Source organism: Periophthalmus magnuspinnatus, chromosome 16 (assembly GCF_009829125.3).
Source record: "Periophthalmus magnuspinnatus isolate fPerMag1 chromosome 16, fPerMag1.2.pri, whole genome shotgun sequence".
NCBI classification, from domain to species: Eukaryota; Metazoa; Chordata; class Actinopteri; order Gobiiformes; family Gobiidae; genus Periophthalmus; species Periophthalmus magnuspinnatus.
Genome location: NC_047141.1, coordinates 16,996,393 through 17,015,322, shown reverse-complemented (window position 1 = coordinate 17,015,322; position 18,930 = coordinate 16,996,393). Strand labels below are relative to the sequence as shown.

The following is an 18,930-nucleotide window of genomic DNA, read 5'->3' as shown; positions in this document are numbered from 1 at the left end:
ACGCAGATGCACCAAATCTGCTTTCAGACAGCGAGCCCTGGCAGCCTCACAGACAGCGCAGGTTCTGGATGTCTTCTTATATGTAAACAGAACTAAAAGAGGCCAAGTGCGAGACAGGTAGAGGGGAGGGAAGATGAGAGGTGGAGAAGAGAGAGGGGTAAAAGCAGTGTCAACACTGCAGCTTCCCCCAGAGACCTGCAGGGGGAAGGAGAGCGCACAAGGAGACAAGCCCATGGGGAGAGGCCAGATTTGGAGAGTTGGCGACTGAAGAGGAGAGTTTGGGGGACATAGAGCAAAAGAGTTTTTACTTGACTTTTCTATCTCGCTCCCTCACTCTCTCATTCTCTAATTATGGAATTTGAAGTCTCTGTTAGATCTACCTAATGATCTTTTTGCCAGACATATGGTTTTGAAATACAGTTGTAAAATCTTCTTAATTTTTAAACCAGTTCAGTGGCATTCATGGTCTGTATGCAGTATGTAAGATAGTGCTTAGTCCAACTAATCAGCTTCTCATATTATCTTTGCATAGAGTTCATTGGTTTGGAAATGCTTTTATCACCCATTTAAACATCACAAATTTATCTTATTTATTGAAACTGACATTTGGGCTGGTGATATATCCTGGTATTTATGGAGATTATATACATTTTATAATATGGGGATATAATTGTGCGTGCACTACTTCTTAGTTGCAGGGGGATGCAGATGGAGATTCTGGCTAATTGCTACCTATAAAACCTAGTGTGACTTCAGAGGCTCTGCAGAGGCTAAAACCTCTAACAATAAAAGAGATAAAATGTAAGGAGTGGAAGAAGAACTTACAGTTATAACTGAAACAGCCCAAAACAACTATATACTAATATTATAAAAGGAGACTTAGTAGTATATTGTTAATAACACATTTTCTCTTCCATACCGTGATACAAATTTTGCCACATTTTAAAGTAATTGAGAACTCTCTTTGCAAAATCTAACCTGTGACTGTGAGTCCAGCCTTTAGTCCCCACTGCTGTAAATGATATTGAAATGCTCCAGACCTGTCACGGAGCCGGAGATCAAATCGCAGCTGAATTCATTATGGTCCTCGCGTCCCTATAAAGACATGGAAACCTGCCTGTGTGTGTGGCAGAGGAGGGGGCGAGGAGGGGGTGTGGGGGGTTTGGTGCGTCATTAATCAGCTGCGCCTCCCCTGACACTGTCTAGACAGCCGTCTGAGAGCTGCCCTGCTCCAGTGCGCTGTGCAGCCACACACCTCCACTCCTCCTCCCTCCTTCACATCTATCCATCCACCTGTCTCATTTGAACACTTTTTTCTTCCTTTTTTTTGCCTTCCTAACTTCTACTTCATCAGCATTTGGTAGTGGTCATTGAATCAGCTGTAGTATTAGCAGCAGCAGTAGAAGTAATATAGTATTTGTTTTAAAGTAACAAAGTTTTTCAGTTAATTGTTACCCCATGTGCCACTGCACTTTGTCCATTCTCTACTTCTATTGCTTCTCCCTTTCTCTCTCGCATTCTCCATCTCGTCTGGCTGTTCATCAGTGGGGGCAGGCCATTAGAGCCACATTGCACTAATTGAAATGGGTTCCTTGCGATAACGACTTGCTGCCACTGAACAAAATGTGTCGAAAGGGACCAAAATGTGCGAAATGGATCATGCTGTCACAGTCTGAAGAGCTAATTGTAGAGAAGACGTGCCACAAAAGATACAGGATGAAGAGATATGGTGGAGGATGGACCAATTCACAGGTCTCTCTCTCTTGGCCCTTGGATGTGATCAATTATAATGTTGCCTGCTTCAAAATGTCATAGTGTTAAATTCACTTCATAGTTTAGTACAACAATACACATGGCAGCTAGAGACAGTATCAAGACCCCCTCATCCAACATGGAGTAAATACTAACATCAATACAAGTTTACAAACAGATATTATATTTCCTTTTTCTGACTTCTTCCCCTCTGTGTTCACCAGGTGCTGTACGCCCCTCAGGCTCATCGGGACCGCTTCACAGCACCCTCGTTCATGCAGCGTGATCGCTTCAGCCGCTTCCAGCCCACGTACCCTTACTTGCAGCACCAGATCGACCTGCCCCCAACCATCTCCCTGTCAGACGGAGAGGAGCCCCCGCCATACCAGGGCCCATGCACCTTACAGCTGCGAGACCCTGAGCAGCAGATGGAGCTGAACCGCGAATCGGTGCGGGCGCCACCCAACCGAACCATCTACGACAGTGACTTGATTGACATGGGAGGGGGCGGGGTTTTGGGTGGGGGGGTCGGTGGGGCAGGTGGACCCAGACCACCTAGCAGTAACTCGGGCATCAGCGCGGCCAACTCCAGCACCCATGGGCGAATGGAGGGCCCACCACCGGCCTACAGCGAGGTGATGGGGCACTACCCCGGAGCTGCGTTCTTTCTTCACCAGCACAGCAATAACCAGAGGGTGGGGGGGCCGGGCAGCAGGACGATCCAGCAGCAGAGCCAATCAGAAAGCACAATAGTACCTGCCAAGGCCAAGGACGGCCGACCGGAAGACCTGGTGTGAGGAGCCTGAGGCCTGGACTGAACTCTGTCCTCTGTTCTCTGTTCTGTCTCTGCTGTGGCCAACGTCACCTCTGCTCTCATACAGCAGTACTCACAGGCAAATGAATTTACAGTTCCAGCGCTATTGTGCTGTGTTTTAATAGCTTCAATATTACAGACAATTAACTGCAAAACACGCACATTTGCATCTGTTTCAAACAAATGTAAATTGTGGCTTTTAGTGTTTTTGGCTAACAATCTCATAATGCCACATGTTGCATTGTTGAGCTTAAATATTTGCATTAAGCATTCCACAGCTGTCGGCCCTGACATTAAACGGCTATAATAACTTCTTTCAAATGTACTGTTCATTGTATGGTGAGTGGGGGTGTTTTTTGGCACACAGCACCTGTCTCTCATGTCCTCTGTCCACACTCCCATGCACAAATAAATATTAGCTACAAGTTAACAAAGGACAGCAAGGAAGCAAGCGTAGACTTGTGTTTCCTGTGTTGGAGTCCAAAGCGCTGGGCTGGACGTATGCACTGCGTGGAGAGGCTTTTTCCTCACACCACAAACTGCAGCACAGAATGAAATGCTTTCCTCTTAACATCCTCCTGTCACCAGAACTGAGGAGGTCACTTTATTGTCATTTTGTTTTCTTTTCATTTTGGACCGGGATCTGTGCACAAAGCAAGAATCAAGGACTACTTCTTCTAGAGATCACAACTAAAACAACTGACTCCAAACCCAAATCTTAGTGCCAAGGTTCATGAGGAAGCAAAATAAATGGGGGAACTTCAACATTCAACACAAACAAGAAAACGTTATCTTAAAGTTGCACTATCTTTTTGTTGTAAAAGAGAAGAGGGAAACGTTGCTCTGTGATGAAAATGTCTTTGTAGTTTTTTCTTCTTTCTTTTTGGTCCTTTTTCATGAATGAATGGACTGACTGAACTCTGGCTCCAAACTTTATTTAAACAGTTGGGAGCAAAAACAACAAAAAAACAAACAAAAGTATTATAAGCTTATGTCCTTCCTCTTTTGAAACCGCAACAAAACTTGTACCCAGCCTATGATCCCTGTCTGCTTACTTCACAGGCACAGTAAGACTTAGTAAGAGAATATCCCTTCACCTGTGTACACTTCACTGGAGACCTGCCTCCAACATGGCGACTGGGCAGACCATGCATTTTCTTCTTTCTTTTTGTCTTACACTCTAAAAATATACAAATTGCAGTATGGTCTGAAGTCATCTTACTATAACGCCATATAAAATATGTGCCTACGCTATATGCTGGGTTAAAATTATGTCTAGATGCAGACCTGCCAAACATTCAACAGGAAAATGGTTGACAAAAGGGTTTCCAACTGCTATACTTTGTTGCATTTTGGCGTTGTTGTTTAGAGTTGAATAATTATTTGCTAATAACTAGTTGATATGATCTTACTAACTAGTTTTAATCCACTTTAAATACTTCAGTGTATCTCGGGTTTGTCCAGTCACCAGTTAAAGGGAGTTTCTATTTCCTAGCTCCTTAAAATCCCTGCATCCCTCATCTGCACAGTGCATTTTGCCAACACTGCACCCCTTGCGAAACACCGTGGAAAAAAACACAAATCAAAACTAGAAGCTTCACGTCTCTAAAGCCACAACAAAAACAACTAAAAAGTTCAGATTCCTGTCTGCATTCGCCAGCGCAGCAATCAGGTTTAATAAAAAACGTCTTGTGGTCGAAGTCAAGGGCTATGGGAGGGTCCTTTTTTTGTAAGAATTTTTTGAAAAAAACAAGCCTTCTCTGCTCATTGTTGCCTTCTCCGCTGCTCTGTCTCTTCATCTTGTCGGCCATCTTTGCACTTCCCTCTCGCTCTTGCCTCTTAGCAGTGCCCAGTCAAAGTGTGCATATGTGAGTCCGCTAAGCCCTTTAAGAGTATAGAGACTGGAGACCTGATTTGGCAGTGTGCAAGTGCAGTTTCTTTGTCTATGTATTGGTGGGTATATCCCTTTTAGCGACACAGAAAGGCACTTAACTCTCTGCTAGACTACTGGAGTACCGTCTGAGTGTGTTTTTTGTATGTGCGTTATTATTAGCTTTTGTGAAGACTCAATGAGGTTTATATGTTAACACTTAAATCGTCTTTTTACAATGGACCTGTGTATACAAAGCCACACAGATGCATTGGGGAGACTGCAATGCGTATTTGGCCTTGCTGTTAAGACAAAAGCCTATACCATGCCATCATGTCATAAATCATCACAAGGGATTGTTCTTATCCTTAATATACAATGCCAAGACCCAGTGCTAGTTATATCTTCCTTTTCTGATTTTCCAACAATAGCATAATCTACGTTTACGATATGCCCATAGATGGTTTCAGGTACACCCCTCTAACCTCTTCTATATATAATCTTAATATTGCTCTGTAAGATCCTATGATGGAAAATTACTTCTCCATTAAAATTTTCACAATAGAATATTTTCAATGCAATGAAAGACGCTTGATTCATACCAATTTTTAAACCACAATGATAGAAAACAGATATTTTTACACAATTTCTTTAATATAATCAGTACTTTCGATCAGTAGTTTTGATACTACATTTGGTATTGATTAGTATCTTGGTTTTGTTACTTTCGATAACCTTGATCTCCATGAATGCTTAGTGCAGTTTTAGCTACTGCTTTTTTTGACTAATGAGTACCCGAAATTCTTACTTTTTGCATATCCTGCAGATTTTGAGACTGTGAGAAGTGAGAATTTATTAATGAAAAATTCAAGATTAAAACTTATTTCATGCAGATGGTGGATATAATATACTGGGTCATGGTTTATTTTTTTTTATTAATTTATTTTTTTACATAAAATTAGATCCTTTATTTTACTTTTGCTGGTGTTAGTCAAAATAATTTCCAACCCTTGCTTTTTAATACGAGAACCCATTTGTACTTTTCTGCTCGCATGGGGATCATCAGTGCATTTGAATGTATGCCTCATCCCTAGCCCGTACTGCTCTATTTGTTAATACATCGCTGCTAATGCTGTTGCTGCTATCGCTACTATTGTTGCTACTGCTAAAGCTCTCATGCTTCCTTTTCTCTTCCCTCCACAACCATCATCTTACTCCCAATTTGCGTAAACTTTCTAGATAATCCCAAACTGGCTACGGTCAAACGCTCCAATGTACTGAGACTAAAATTCAACCATACGCTTTGCAACATTTGACATTCTTCTACAAGTCTCAATAAGTTTCGACCACAGCATCCAGTCCTGCTATACCTTTCCTCCCTCTCTCTCTTTCCGTCAGTTCCCTTGGCTTGTCCTGTCTGTGCAGTCATAGCTTGTAAATGGAGGATATAAAGATGAATTTTATGTTTTCTACAAGGAGGTTTGCATGTTACTATTATGTGAGTAAATAAGGTGCCTAATGTTCATGTTTGAGCAGACCACACTGGGCCAAATTGTTGCTTGGGATTGCTGCAGAGGCTAGCACTTGCATCTGTTCCACACAGTGCTAACAAAAGTTCAGTAGCGTCACACTTTTCTTAACCTGCTCTTAAAGATGCTATTTGAATCTAACTTACATTTTGATTATATTAGCTTGTACTGCGTTATATTCTTTTCTATGCCCTAGTTGCCCCTGATGCCCTCCCGACCAACATTTTGTCCATGTGTGGAGCAGACATAGGAACCCACTTGCACTCAAAGCTCCCACCTTCGTTGTGCCTCACTTCCAACGGTGCTTTTTTCAGTAGTCTGTCTCTCTTTATGTTTGTTTGTAAGGTGCTGTATATAACTTGAATATATTATGCACATATCCTACCCAATGGGTAGACACCACAAAAGTTGTGAATATTGTAATATAATGTATAGACAATATAAGAATTTTAAGAAAGGCAGCATCAAATTTGTAAAAATGCCTACAGTTAAAAATGTGCTTTGTCTTTTTTATGAGAAAACATGGTTTGCAAAGGATGCTTAGAATATGGTTGCAACACAAATTACTACTTATAATATTTTGCTATGAATATGAGTCTGTTATGAGAAGATGAGAACCTGTGGCTTAAAGACGTTGGTGAGAAAGAATTCACTTGTCTTTTGGACTTTCTGATTTGAGTCCACTAACAGGTGTGTAGTCATGCTGATGTAAAAATGTCACGTATCACATTGCATTGGCCTTTGTCATAGACTGTAGAAAATAACAGACTGAGGAATCAGTGAAGGTAAAGCTGACTTATTGTGTTTTAGGCGTATTATAAAAAGACTTTTCATCTTGGCAACAATGAAGGTCAGCCTTGTAGTCATTGCTACTAATTCAATTGACAACCTGCCAATTTCTTCTAGCTTTTTCAAGTTAGTCTTACGATAAGCTCCATTAATGCATTATGAAATTGCATTATAGCCATTAGCTTTACTAGAGTTGTATTCTATAGCTGCAAATATGGCTCATAAGCTGACTTTGCCAAATTGATAGTGACTTATAGATGCCTTAGTCTGTTACATTCTACTGTCTATGGTCCTTATGCCACAACTTCATGTCTGAAAAATGGCCGTGTGAGCACATGACCGCAGCCCTCCAGAGCACTTCCTGGATAGGACGCTTAGTACTTCTACCAGTCGTAGTTTGGTTAATCTGCCAAAGCTTGTCTAGCATGTTTAGCACAGCCTGATTCTGGATTTCAAAGCATTTCATCTCTAAAAACCTAATCAAAAATCTGGTCATTCCTTATATTTTTTTCTCTTTTTTTAAATACATATTTTTTCAGTAGACCGTTGCACCAAGTGAGGATGAGTAACGCTGTTGCAATTTTTTTTTCATTTATTTTCTATACATTCAGATGTTATTTGTGGCGCTGTATATGATTATGGACATCATGTTTGATACTTAAAACTTGCAGTCATTTATTTACAGTATGTACCCAGTAACTCCACTGTACAATATCCACAGAGCATGTTCATTCTTATCTATAGACGATGTACATAGCAATGCGCCATTCTCTCTTCAAAAGCACCAAATAAGTGGAAGTTGTGTACTTTTCTTTCGGAGAGTCTACTTAACATTATTTTGGTTTTCCTGCACTAGCTTGAAGAACTAACTTGGGCTCAGACTGATTTAATTTGAGTTTTTTTCTTTTCTTTTTTCTCTTTACAGCGCGCTCCCTCTTTCTAAAACTCCGTAATCAACCGCTGATGACAAGTAGCTGTTTTTATTGTTCCAGATTTTATTCTTGTCAATAATGAATAATACAAATTTGTCTATACAGTCTGGTATTTCTCTTGTCTTGACAGTTACCATAGGACTGCTTCCATCATGGATTTTGTAACATTATTTTGCTTTATTTACAACTCCTCTCGTCAACCCCCCTCTTCTGCCCCCTCTGCGTATAAACCTTGGATATCTACATGACTATACAAGCGTGTTCTCTGTAGCTATCCAAAACGCGGAGGTAAAAATCGTTGTGTATCTTTTGCCTCTTTTTATTTAAGCAATTGTGATGTAATAGGTTTTAGGCCTAAGGTCTGTTATTGCAATACTTTTACAGAAAAGAAGAAAAAAATGAAAAAATGTTGCTCTAAGTGCTGTTGTAGTCAAAGATTTTATGCTTGTACTTATGCTGTAGTCAAACTGCAGCGTAACAAATAAAACTTTAAAAGTGATAACTGCTTTGGTGTGTTGTGTTTTGTGCCCAGTGTGTAGATAATGAGGAGTCGGGGGGTGATTTGGACTCAGTGGCACATTGGCCTTTACAAGAGTGCTCCAATGCAGACGATAAGAGAAACACATCAGGAAGAACTGCTGCAGCAAAGCGCTAATCAGGCTAAATAACACCACTCTATCACACAATGAGCATTTTGCCTCCTTCTACGCTTTGGAGTTGGAAATAAGTTTGAATGGTCTATGGCTTCAATAGACCCTTAAGATTTCGATTATATAGGCAACATACATTTCCACTGAGGAATGAAGATGGTGCTCATTATATTGTGTTTAATCAGACTACTTAACCAAGGTCCAACGATCGAACACACATGTATTTAGTACAGTCATTTTGTGCAAAAGATTACATATTGTATCAATGCTCTGATCAATAGTAGGTTAATTATGTATCTTTCTAACATAGGCATAATATTCTAACGCACAGGGCCCCACCAGCAACTAAAGCACAGTCCATTAGTACAGCATATTTTAGGTATACAGAGACATAATGGATATGCTAATGCTTATTTCATTTTGGTACTCCAAGAAACAATGGTTTAGTATTTTAGAAAACAACAGAGTATCAGTATAATCTATTATTTAATGCAAACTACCGGTATGTACTCCAGATTGTTACGCAAACAGCTGGCAGCAGGTCAACAGAGGTTAGCACAGATGTGTTACAAGAATATGAGGGCACGATTTCTCGATCATAAATTTGTCTTTGCATGTTCTCCTCATGGGTATCCTTTTGATGTTGCTTTGACCTAAAATGCTAAACTATTATGGGTTAATCGAACCTTGCCAGCAGCTGAATAGATGTCCTGGTCATCCACTGCTACTGGCTGGTTGCCTCATTGGAATTTGGGTGAGAGAACAGACTTCCCACTGAATTAATGTAATAGACTTGTTGGGAAAAACAAATTAAATTGGTTTGTGCACGTATAACAATGTACAAAATTGCAACTGCATTTATCCGCATTTGTTTGGACCCCCATGAGCGTTTACTATTATATCTAAACAAGTGCAAGGAGAATAAGTGGCCACATCTACACAGCATCAACTCAGAGGAAAGACTCGCCCGTCTCTTCAGATGATCAGATCAATGCACTTTCTGTGTCTGAGCTTTCAAGTTTTTAGACCAAAATCCACCTGTTCAGCGAGGGTCATATGCAGGTTACACGCATGTCTTCCTCTCTGAAGTTCCTTGTTGGGAGACTCTTTGGAACAGATCCGCTGCAAAGAAATGAGATGCATTAAACATAAGTGTCGGTGTTTTTTCGACGGGAACAGCAGTTTATTTATAGATGACGGGGCCCATCTGGAAACCTGTCATAACATCCAGAGACACGGGGAGACAAAGCTAATGTTCAAAGCACTTAGCCTCGCTTACAGGGACTCAAACCACGCCCCCTGCCCGCAACTTGAACCCCCTTCCTTCTCCTCCTTCCTCCTCTCCTTTGTGATATGCTGTAAAGAGGAAGAATCACAAAGAAGCAATGGAAGAACTGCTTTGGAGAACTGGAGGTAAGTTTTTGTTTGTTTGTTTGTTTGTTTGTTTTTTTAATGAAGATGATTTGGAAGAAATAAAACAATAAAAAATGACTTCACAATCATCATAAATCACGGTTGGTGGTTATCAAACTGGCGTACACCTGTCACTGGACTGTCCCAATTAGGTTTATTTACTTTATTGACTCATCAGCTATAGCTCAAAATATATTATATGAAAAAGAATAATAAAAATGATGATGATGATGATGAGGATTGTTATTATTATTATTATTATTATTATTATTATTATTACATTGTATTATTTCTATATGTTTATTTTGTCTTTATTGTGTATTTATTATTATTATTATTATTATTATTATTATTATTATTATTATTATTATTAACGTTACTAGCTAATTTTTCTATTCTGTGTATATGCCAAAAAATTGTTCTCTCACTATAGTACTCTTACATTTACTCAGTTACATTTACTCAAGTAACTAAAAAAATAAATACTTTTCTAGCAGCATGCTTTTACTCCTACTTGAGTCATATTTTTTATTCAAGTAACAGTATTTTTACTTGAGGAAAAGTTTTAGTTTCTCTTCCCACTGTGAGTAAGTCTACAAATGACAAAAACCTTATGTATCAAAGTTCATATCAAATGATCTGAACATTTGTGTTTCTTGCACCACTCCTGCTCGTATGATTTAGTTGTTTTTGTTTGCTTGTGTGTGTTTTGTGGTTTATTCTTCAAAATACCAGATTAATTGTGCCTGAGAATGTATGACTATATATTAAGTTATTTGACTTTAATGTACATTTTCCTCTAACTTGAGTTGTAAAAGTTTAGTAAATGCTTTGCCTACACTCTGTAGCTGTGGGGAGCAGTAATTACACATCAAGCTCACAGGACCAGATGAAACACTGGTGTCTGGACTGAGAAACCCAGAGGTCCAAACTTTGACTTGAACATCTAAAAATGGACCCTGCTGTTTCCATGCCAACTGTATCTGTCTGCAATAGTCCAAAATAAACTAAAAAGTAGTTTAGAGAGACTGACTGGTTCTGTATATCACTTTCAGCTGCTTAAATCAGGTAGATTCTTCAAACAGGTGGCTTTAACCAACAAATGAGTCAAGGGTGTTTAATATTTTAGGGGTTTGTACGTACTATGCAGAAATACTAGCTATGTCTAGATGACAGAGACACAAAGGCAGAAGAAGGCAGGCTTTGGCTAACAACAACAGCGAGATGGCAGGAAAACCAGTGTATTAAAATACAATCTGGGTTAAATTTAAACTTGAATGTAAACCATATAGGCTCTGTAGACATGATAAAGCTAAAACTGAACAACTTGAAACCTAATGCATCATCCTCATCCCTCACCCCATTTTGGCAAAAAGCTGAAACTCCACTTTTTTGGAACAGTGACTGATGAACCATTATGTAAGATTTTGCCTAAACCGGCTTTGAGCAGTGACTCACACACTGACATTTATAACTTTTGACATTTGCTGATATAATCAAACCCATAGCACCAAAAACAAACCCAAACTTACTGGGGCCAAACATGATGATGACGTTACATTATTAAAGACCTTGCATTATGCATTATTTATACTTTTGGACAACAACAGCAGTGGCTCTAATACAAGCTGTTATTGTGTCCTTTGGCAAGACACTTCACCCACCTTGCCTTGTATGAATGTCGTGTGGTGTGTGTGTGCTTGTTTTTGTGTGTGTGTGTATATATATATATATATATATATGTGTGTGTGTGTGTGTGTGTGTGTGTGTGTGTGGGTGTGTGTATATATGTATGCTTGTATGTATGTATGTATATGATGGACAGTCTGTTATTTGTGTCAATAATCCTAAGAGTTACCCAACTTTGGAGCTCATAAGCTCTAGGCAGAAGATGTCTTTGATTTTACGGCATGTTAAAGTGCTTTCTTCATCTGCTTGGGCAACTATCTTTTTCTTTCTTGAGTGTTTATAAATGTGGGTCTGAAGTGTTTGTCTGTGGAGTGTTTTGTACAGGGGCAGACACACTTCAGCACACCTCTCTCACTTATGCAGATTTACACTCCACAGATGCTACCAACATATAGAAGTGTATGTAACTACAATTATAATTTTGCCTTCTTGCCACAACAGGACCCAACAGTCACCCACCTCCCCTTGAGGAAAGTGCTTTGGAGCTGTCCAGTGCCACATAGAAGGTCCTGCTGTGGCCCTACTGTGTGTCTGTGTTGTGAGTCCAGTTGAGTTTATTGTTGAGGTGAACACACAGGTCAGAATCCTCTCTCTGTGTGTTTTTCACCAGTCAGGGGACAGTTGACCACTGTCAGCACAAACCCACCACTATCTCCATGGTCTTCACCTCACTGAAGAGGCCTGCATCCTCCACTCCATAAAATCCTATGTTAGTCCTCTGTTCATCCTTGATGAGACAGATGCAGAGTCGTTGGAGGAGAGCTCCAGCAGAACAGGATGAAGGAGGCACAAGGGCTGTTCCTTGGGGATCAAAAGTATTTTGCTGTTATTGTTACATGTTTAGTCCAGTTTAACCCATGTTTTGGTTGATGTTTAATTCTTATTCCTTATTTTATTTCTACATTATGATTTAGTAATTACAAATGTCTTCTTGTTTAAAAAAAACTTCTTAAAATGAACACTGTTTTGTTTTTTGTGCAAAACTTCATTGATTTTGTTTTGTTTGTTTTTTTCTAAATAACTCAGTGTCCTTAAATCTGTCAGTGGCATATAACATTTACTAAGACTAGTCCAGATAGAGTAACACGTTTGAAAATGCCTGCTCTAAAGTGTCAGTGACCTGCCCATGACCATCCCTGTCCCCTCAGTGACACCTGGCACGTGTTTGACATGCTCTGTTGTTTCAGATGCTCTCAGAGGATGTTACAGGACATCCCTCTCCCTGTGGGACAGTCCCGCAGGTGTACAGGAGACTGCATAAACATCTGTTCATTAGTTTGGACAGCAGAGGTCAGCGTTGATCTCCTCATCTGCATATTGTACTGAAGTATTTACATATTTATAGATAAGTAGACTGCGTGAAGAACGCTCCTGGACGCGAACAGCATCTTTGTGTTTTGTTTATCCATTTCACAATAAACAGATTAATCATTTTTGACATATATTTGTAATAGCATTTTATTGCTATATAGGTGTACTTACTTTCTCAAGTAATTTCTTCTCTGAACAAACAAAAGGTTGCGTAGTCTTATAACCTTATACTTACCTATAATATAAAGCTTACTCTTTTTAACAGCTGACGATGCACTGACACAAGTCAGAAGAAATAAATAGGTCTACTCCAGAGTCAGTAGTATCATGTATCATGTGTCCCTTGACGTTTTTTTTTTTTTTTTTTAAAGTACTCCAGTAGATGGCAGCACATATCCGCTGACTTCTTTACCTGTGTAATGTCTTTTATGAGACGATGCACGATTCAATTTGATGCATGTTTATCTTTCTGTTCCCCATTATTTAAATAAATCTATTTTATCTACACTCTGAACAAAACCAGTTCACAGTTCAAGGACTTAGACTTTACTATAACATTAAGTGATTTTGTGTTTCTCCAGTAGATGGCAGCATAGATTCATATAATTAGTCATCAGCCATATAACTACTCAGTACTACTCTGTGTAAAATATTTTCTCGTGTTGACCCTACGTTAAACCTTCTTTGAAGAAAAGATTCACTTTTTGTCAGCTTTTGGGTTGATATATTTGTTCATTCTACCTTGGCAACTTTGGACAAGGGCCACAAAACAGGAAGTAACCTTGATTAATAATTAATCTACTGTTTATACTGAACAATACCCTTCTATACATGTACAGCTGAAGGCTGCTGTTACTGCTGTGCTTACAATTTCAGGTTTGAGTTGTAATCACTTCACACATTTTCTAGAGTAACTTTTTGAATTGTTATTTTCATCAAATATATAAAAAAAAATCTATATTTTATACCCTTTGTATGTTATTTTAATGTATTTTCCTGCATCTCAAAATGTATCACTAATGTTTAAATACCATAACCTGAAAACAGAACACCAACTGTTGGTGTTACTACGCATTTTACTCTGTCATCAGGAAACCAAAACCGTTCACCACAAACACTTTCTCTGCAGCAGTTAGAACACTGCACAGAGGTGTGAACAATGAATGAGTCTGAGGCATAAGAACCAAAAGGTCACTGTCTGCGTCTTCATTTATTACCGCAGTTATTCTCAGTAAAGCATGGTTACAGTGATTTATTCACTTTTTACACCAAGGTCACTATCTATTTAGCTGTGTTTTTACTGAATGGTTGTAAAGGACCTGGCTTGGATTTGTACAACCAAATAAAGATGTCAAGATAACATAAAAATATATAACATTTTCTTGACCTTGCACTAATAACTGTGGTATATTTTATGTTGTAAAAGCCTTTATTAACCTGTAGACATTACAATGGCTTTCTGTCTTTTAAAGGTGCACAATATAACTTTTTTGCAGTGGATGGTCTGCTCTCTGCTTGTCTCCATGAAGATGTGATTTCTTTGCTTACAGTGTTTCACAGTATATGGCTTTAATCTATGGCTGGCAGGTCTGATCTGTGGAGAGGTCATGCATTGAGTTTGCATGTTCTTCCTGTGTTTAGGCAAGTTTCTGAATTTCCCCTTTCCCCCATCAACCTAAAACATTCACCGTAGTCTCATGTATCGACAAATCCAAGGTATTTTCAAGGGAAACCTGGCTCAAGTCTGTTTGCAGAGGGGTCAGTGGGAACTGCATTGAAGATTGTCCTCTGCTCCTGACAAGTTGCCCCAGAGAAATAAAAGGATGGGCCAAATAAGCAGAACTAGTTTACTACCACTGAGAGTCCCTGTGGGTCAAAGCAAAGGTCGAAATTTGTGGAATTTAGTGCAAAGTGCTTCACACGGGAGTGACATAATTAAATACCACCCAAAGACAAGAACACCCTGCAAAACTAATACACTTAAAAACATTTGTAACATAAAGTGCAACTTGGCTCCCTAAAGGTCCTACTGTATATGACACAAAATTGATTCTTGTGGACTTTTAGCCATGTTATAATGATAATGCTAATGCTTTTTCCTTTTGTTTTGTAGATATTGGCAATTCCAGGACTGAAATCATCCAAATGTTCCTAGTGAAAATGTATGGAGTTTAAAAATACAGTGGAGCACTTCCTGTATTACCACATGACATCATAAAGTGGAAGAGAGTGTTTTCCGTTTGAGAGAAGAACTCAGCCTAAATATGTAGAGTCTGTGTGTTTAACATATGTCAATAAATTAAAGCTAAATTCTAGGTATGTTGGTGATGAGGAAACAACAATATAACATAGATCAGAAAATAACTTAATACAGGCCCTTAAATTACAGCAAAAAGTGAATCTGGGATGTTTAATATAAATATACAAATAAAGTGTATACCAGCTCAGATTCGATTGACAAACCCACTAACTGCATAATGTTATCCAATTGACTGAAAACTTTGATAGGCTTAAAGCAAATCGAATCTATTAATATTATATTTTCTTTGTAACAAGATTTAAAAACTCCCATCAATCATAACAGAGAGCATTCATCAAGCGCAAATGTATTCAATACTCTCAATTTGAAACTCATGACTCATTACTAAAATGAAATTTAGGAGCTTATTTGGATACAGGGGCATGAAACAGATGCATACAAATGAGCACAATGAGCTCTATGGGTGTTGTTTTTTATGGAGTGTCAAAAGGGGTTGAGATGAGGCCGAGATACATAAAAGAAACAGAGGATCCCTGACAATAACATGCATATAGTCCCTTGGTGCAGTGTGAGCAGTATTACAGGATGCTGTCTGTCTCTGTGCCTTGCAGCCACGTTGGCCTTATTAACTTTGAGGTGATGTTTCTCCAGAGAGTGCACTGCGAAAGGTGAAGCTCATTACTTTTTGCCTTCAACCTCCAAAGTTACTGTTGTTGTATCAAAAACCTCCCCTTGGCTTTCCCTGATATGTGCTGTACGGAGCTCCTCCTCTGTAGACATTTGGTTTGTTTCATGCTGTAAGATTATAACTGAGCCATCTCCGCCTCTCTCCGCTCAGATAAAGACGTGTGTATTTATGGTCTCAGGTTCCACGCTGGGAACAAAATTGAGCTTTGCGGATCAATGAAGATGAACAGCCTTGAAATAATCAGTAATGCAGGATAAGGATGTTCAGTGTTACGCCCGAGAACTTTGATTTTTTTGCTGTACAAGTCTTTGCAGATATGGCGTTTGCATATGTTAATTTGACATTTATTCCTGTGGGGAGTTGTAGGTCCAGCTCATTGACAGCCTTCTATAACACTGGCGCAGCTACTACAATTATTTGAAATTATTATAATCAATTTATTATAAAAAATCTGGTTAGTATCCAGCTATAGAACTGACAAAATAACTGCACTTGTAGCCTATATATATTATTTAGAGGCTCCAACTCCCTTCATGCACAGTGGGACTAACAATGGGCTTTACAATGGCCACACAAGTGTAAAGCACAACAGGCCTTCTTACCTTTCCTTTTCAAAACAGACAAGTGTCAGATTCTTAGATAATACAAATATTCGGGCCTTCAGGTGAAAGAGAGACTGACTTTTTTTTTTAACTGCATCTTGGGACAAATAATAGCCTATCTGTAAAGAGCAGTGCCTGTAGCAACATGTGTAATGATCAAGTTCTTCAGAATGGACTGTATGAAACATAATGTATGGGACAAGGGACATTTTATTGTATTTTACTGTTAATGTTAATGATGAACTGTCAGTGTTAATGTAATAATGTGTTAATAATAATAATGTAATTGTAATAAAATGTGTGTTTGTAATGTGAATGTGTGTTCACCTGCACAGGGACAGAGGAGGGTAAGTAACAGCAGCTAAATATGGTACAAATCATCTTTTCTTTTGTAAGATTAATGAATTTGTACACGGTCCCTGACAAATAAAGAAGGAAGAAAGAAAGAATGAAAGAGAGAGAGAAAGAAAGAGAGAGAGAAAAAAGAAAGTGAGCGAGAGAAAGAACGACAGAGAAGGAAAGTAAGAGAGATAAAGAAAGAAAAATAAAGAGAGAGAGAGAAAAAGAAAGAAAGAGAGAGAGAGAACGAAAGAAAAATAAAGAGAGAAAGAAAGGGAGAAAAAGAAAGAAAGAGAGAGAAAGAAAGATCGAGAGAAAGAAAGAGTGAAAAAGACTGATAGAAAGAAAGAGAGAGAAAGAAAGAAAGAAAGAGAGAATGAAAGAGAGAGAAAGAAAGAAAGAAAGGGAGAGCAAGAAAGAAAGAGAAAGAAAGAAAAAGAAAGAGAGTGAGAGAAAGAAAGAAAGAAAGAAAGAGAAAGAAAGAGAGCAAGAGAAAAAGAGAGAGAAAGAGAGAGAGAAAGTGAGAGAACGAAAGCGAGGAAGAGAGTGAAAGAGAGAGAAAGAGATAAATAAATAAATAAATACTTTTTAGTGTGTAGTCTAATCATAAAGTGCCAATGGAAGATACCTGTCCTATCCTTCAATTGGTTTCATAGTTTGTAGTGACAAATATGTTTTCCAAATCCCTCTGTGCACTAAAAAATAATAAGAAAAAAGTTTTAATCCCGATAAAGATCTTAAGTAGGCATTACTAGGATCTTTAATAAGCTTCAACCTACTTGTCCTACCCTTGCAACTACGGTACAGGCGATGTGAAATTCATTTATTCTATTGGCTGGTGTGACCCTAGGAGCCCCTGTGTTGTTAACGCGCTATACGCTCGCTCCGACGTCCATCAAACTCGTCTTTCGCTTTTTACTGACGCGACCAAATGTCTACTCTGATTAGTTGCTTTAGCTGTCAGTCAATCTTTTTACTGCTCTCCTATTGGCTCCCCCCTGGCTTGTCTGTACCTGTCCCGTTGTGAGAGGCTGACTGCACTTCCTGATTGAACCCTGGTCCCGCCCCCTCATCCAGCTCCAAGGAAGGAAGAAGGAACTGCTCGAGTCGCATGTGTCACTTCCAGGCTGAATGCTGCAAAATCGCGCTGCTATGTGATTCTTGGGGATATTTGTCTTATTTTGCGGTCGATGGGACGTACGGTTTGAAAGTTAGCAATCCCATCTGACGTTTTGGAGCGCGAGAAGGGGATTGCGTTGTGTTTGGGGATAGGAGAGGAGAGCTTTTCTTTCCTGTGTGATACCAGATAGCTGCGCTTGCTTGTGCCACGACAGGATTGAATATGGCGGAGCATCACCCGGTTTCTGAAAACAAACACAAGTCTTCTCTGAACTCTGGAGGGCCCTCGTACTCGGGCAATGGACGGAGCAGCACGGCCGTGGCTGAGAGGGCGAGCAGCGGTTGTAGCAGCAGCAGCAGTGGGCCGTCGGGAGGAGGCGGGCTGTCGGGCGGCCTGTCGCAGCCGGCCGGGTGGCAGTCATTGCTGTCATTTACCATCCTCTTCCTGGCCTGGTTGGCAGGGTTCAGCTCCAGACTCTTTGCTGTCATCCGCTTTGAGAGCATCATACACGAGTTTGACCCATGGTAAGTGTTTTTCTTACGCGTAAAAGCTGCAGCGGGTCTTGTCACGAATTTCTACTCTCTGCGCCCTAAGGAAGTTTGGTCTTCAACACGAGTGCTTAGCAGCTTGCCAGATGTTCTTTCAAATGATTTATTGCCTGAATCTGTGTTGTTGTTGTTGCTGTTGCTAAGTAAATTTGTCTCAGGTTTGAATTGCTTCTTGAGTTTTGGTGATTTAAACGTGACTGACGCAAAACTAGGCGCATATTCAAATGAGCTACTCACCAGAAAGCCGCAGTTGCCACCATTTAAATCACTTTTGAACTAATTAACACATTGTAGATAACGAGTGGGGGAGGAGTGAACGAGGACAATAGTGACAGCTTGTTTTGACGCGCGCGTAAAAGGAACAACAGTTGAGTGATTGAATGGAGGTTAAGCCCTTTGACAAAATCTAGCCTAAGTATCTCGTCTATTTTATGTACCCTGTCAATTGAGTCCTCATCATATTAAATCGCTCCATCATTGCTGCCAAAGAAAGTTACTTCCAAATCTGTTCTTCAACTTCTTTGACCTCGACCTTGCACCAGTCAATAGAGTAAGCATGCTTCCGATCATTGACTGGTTTCTGTTTAATCCATCCAAATAACACATTAGAGGGGATGTGCTGTA

At 39.5% G+C, this 18,930-nt stretch overlaps 2 protein-coding genes across 3 annotated transcripts in view; both read left to right on the top strand.

Annotated features, from left to right (window-relative positions):
* LOC117383380 (low-density lipoprotein receptor class A domain-containing protein 4-like) overlaps positions 1-8,188 on the top strand; it is a 288,281-nt gene extending 280,093 nt beyond the window's left edge. For both annotated transcript variants that reach the window (XM_033980548.2, XM_033980549.2), the window contains one exon: positions 1,977-8,188. In XM_033980548.2, the coding sequence (XP_033836439.1) occupies positions 1,977-2,549 (573 nt within the window). In that variant the 3' untranslated portion in view covers positions 2,550-8,188. The remainder of the gene's footprint in view (positions 1-1,976) is intronic.
* Positions 8,189-17,707: 9,519 nt separating this feature from the next.
* Positions 17,708-18,930, top strand: part of LOC117383272 (dolichyl-diphosphooligosaccharide--protein glycosyltransferase subunit STT3B-like) — a 57,152-nt gene continuing 55,929 nt past the window's right edge. The window contains exon 1 of the mRNA XM_033980394.2: positions 17,708-18,282. Coding sequence (XP_033836285.1) covers positions 17,981-18,282 — 302 coding nt within the window. The 5' untranslated portion in view covers positions 17,708-17,980. The remainder of the gene's footprint in view (positions 18,283-18,930) is intronic.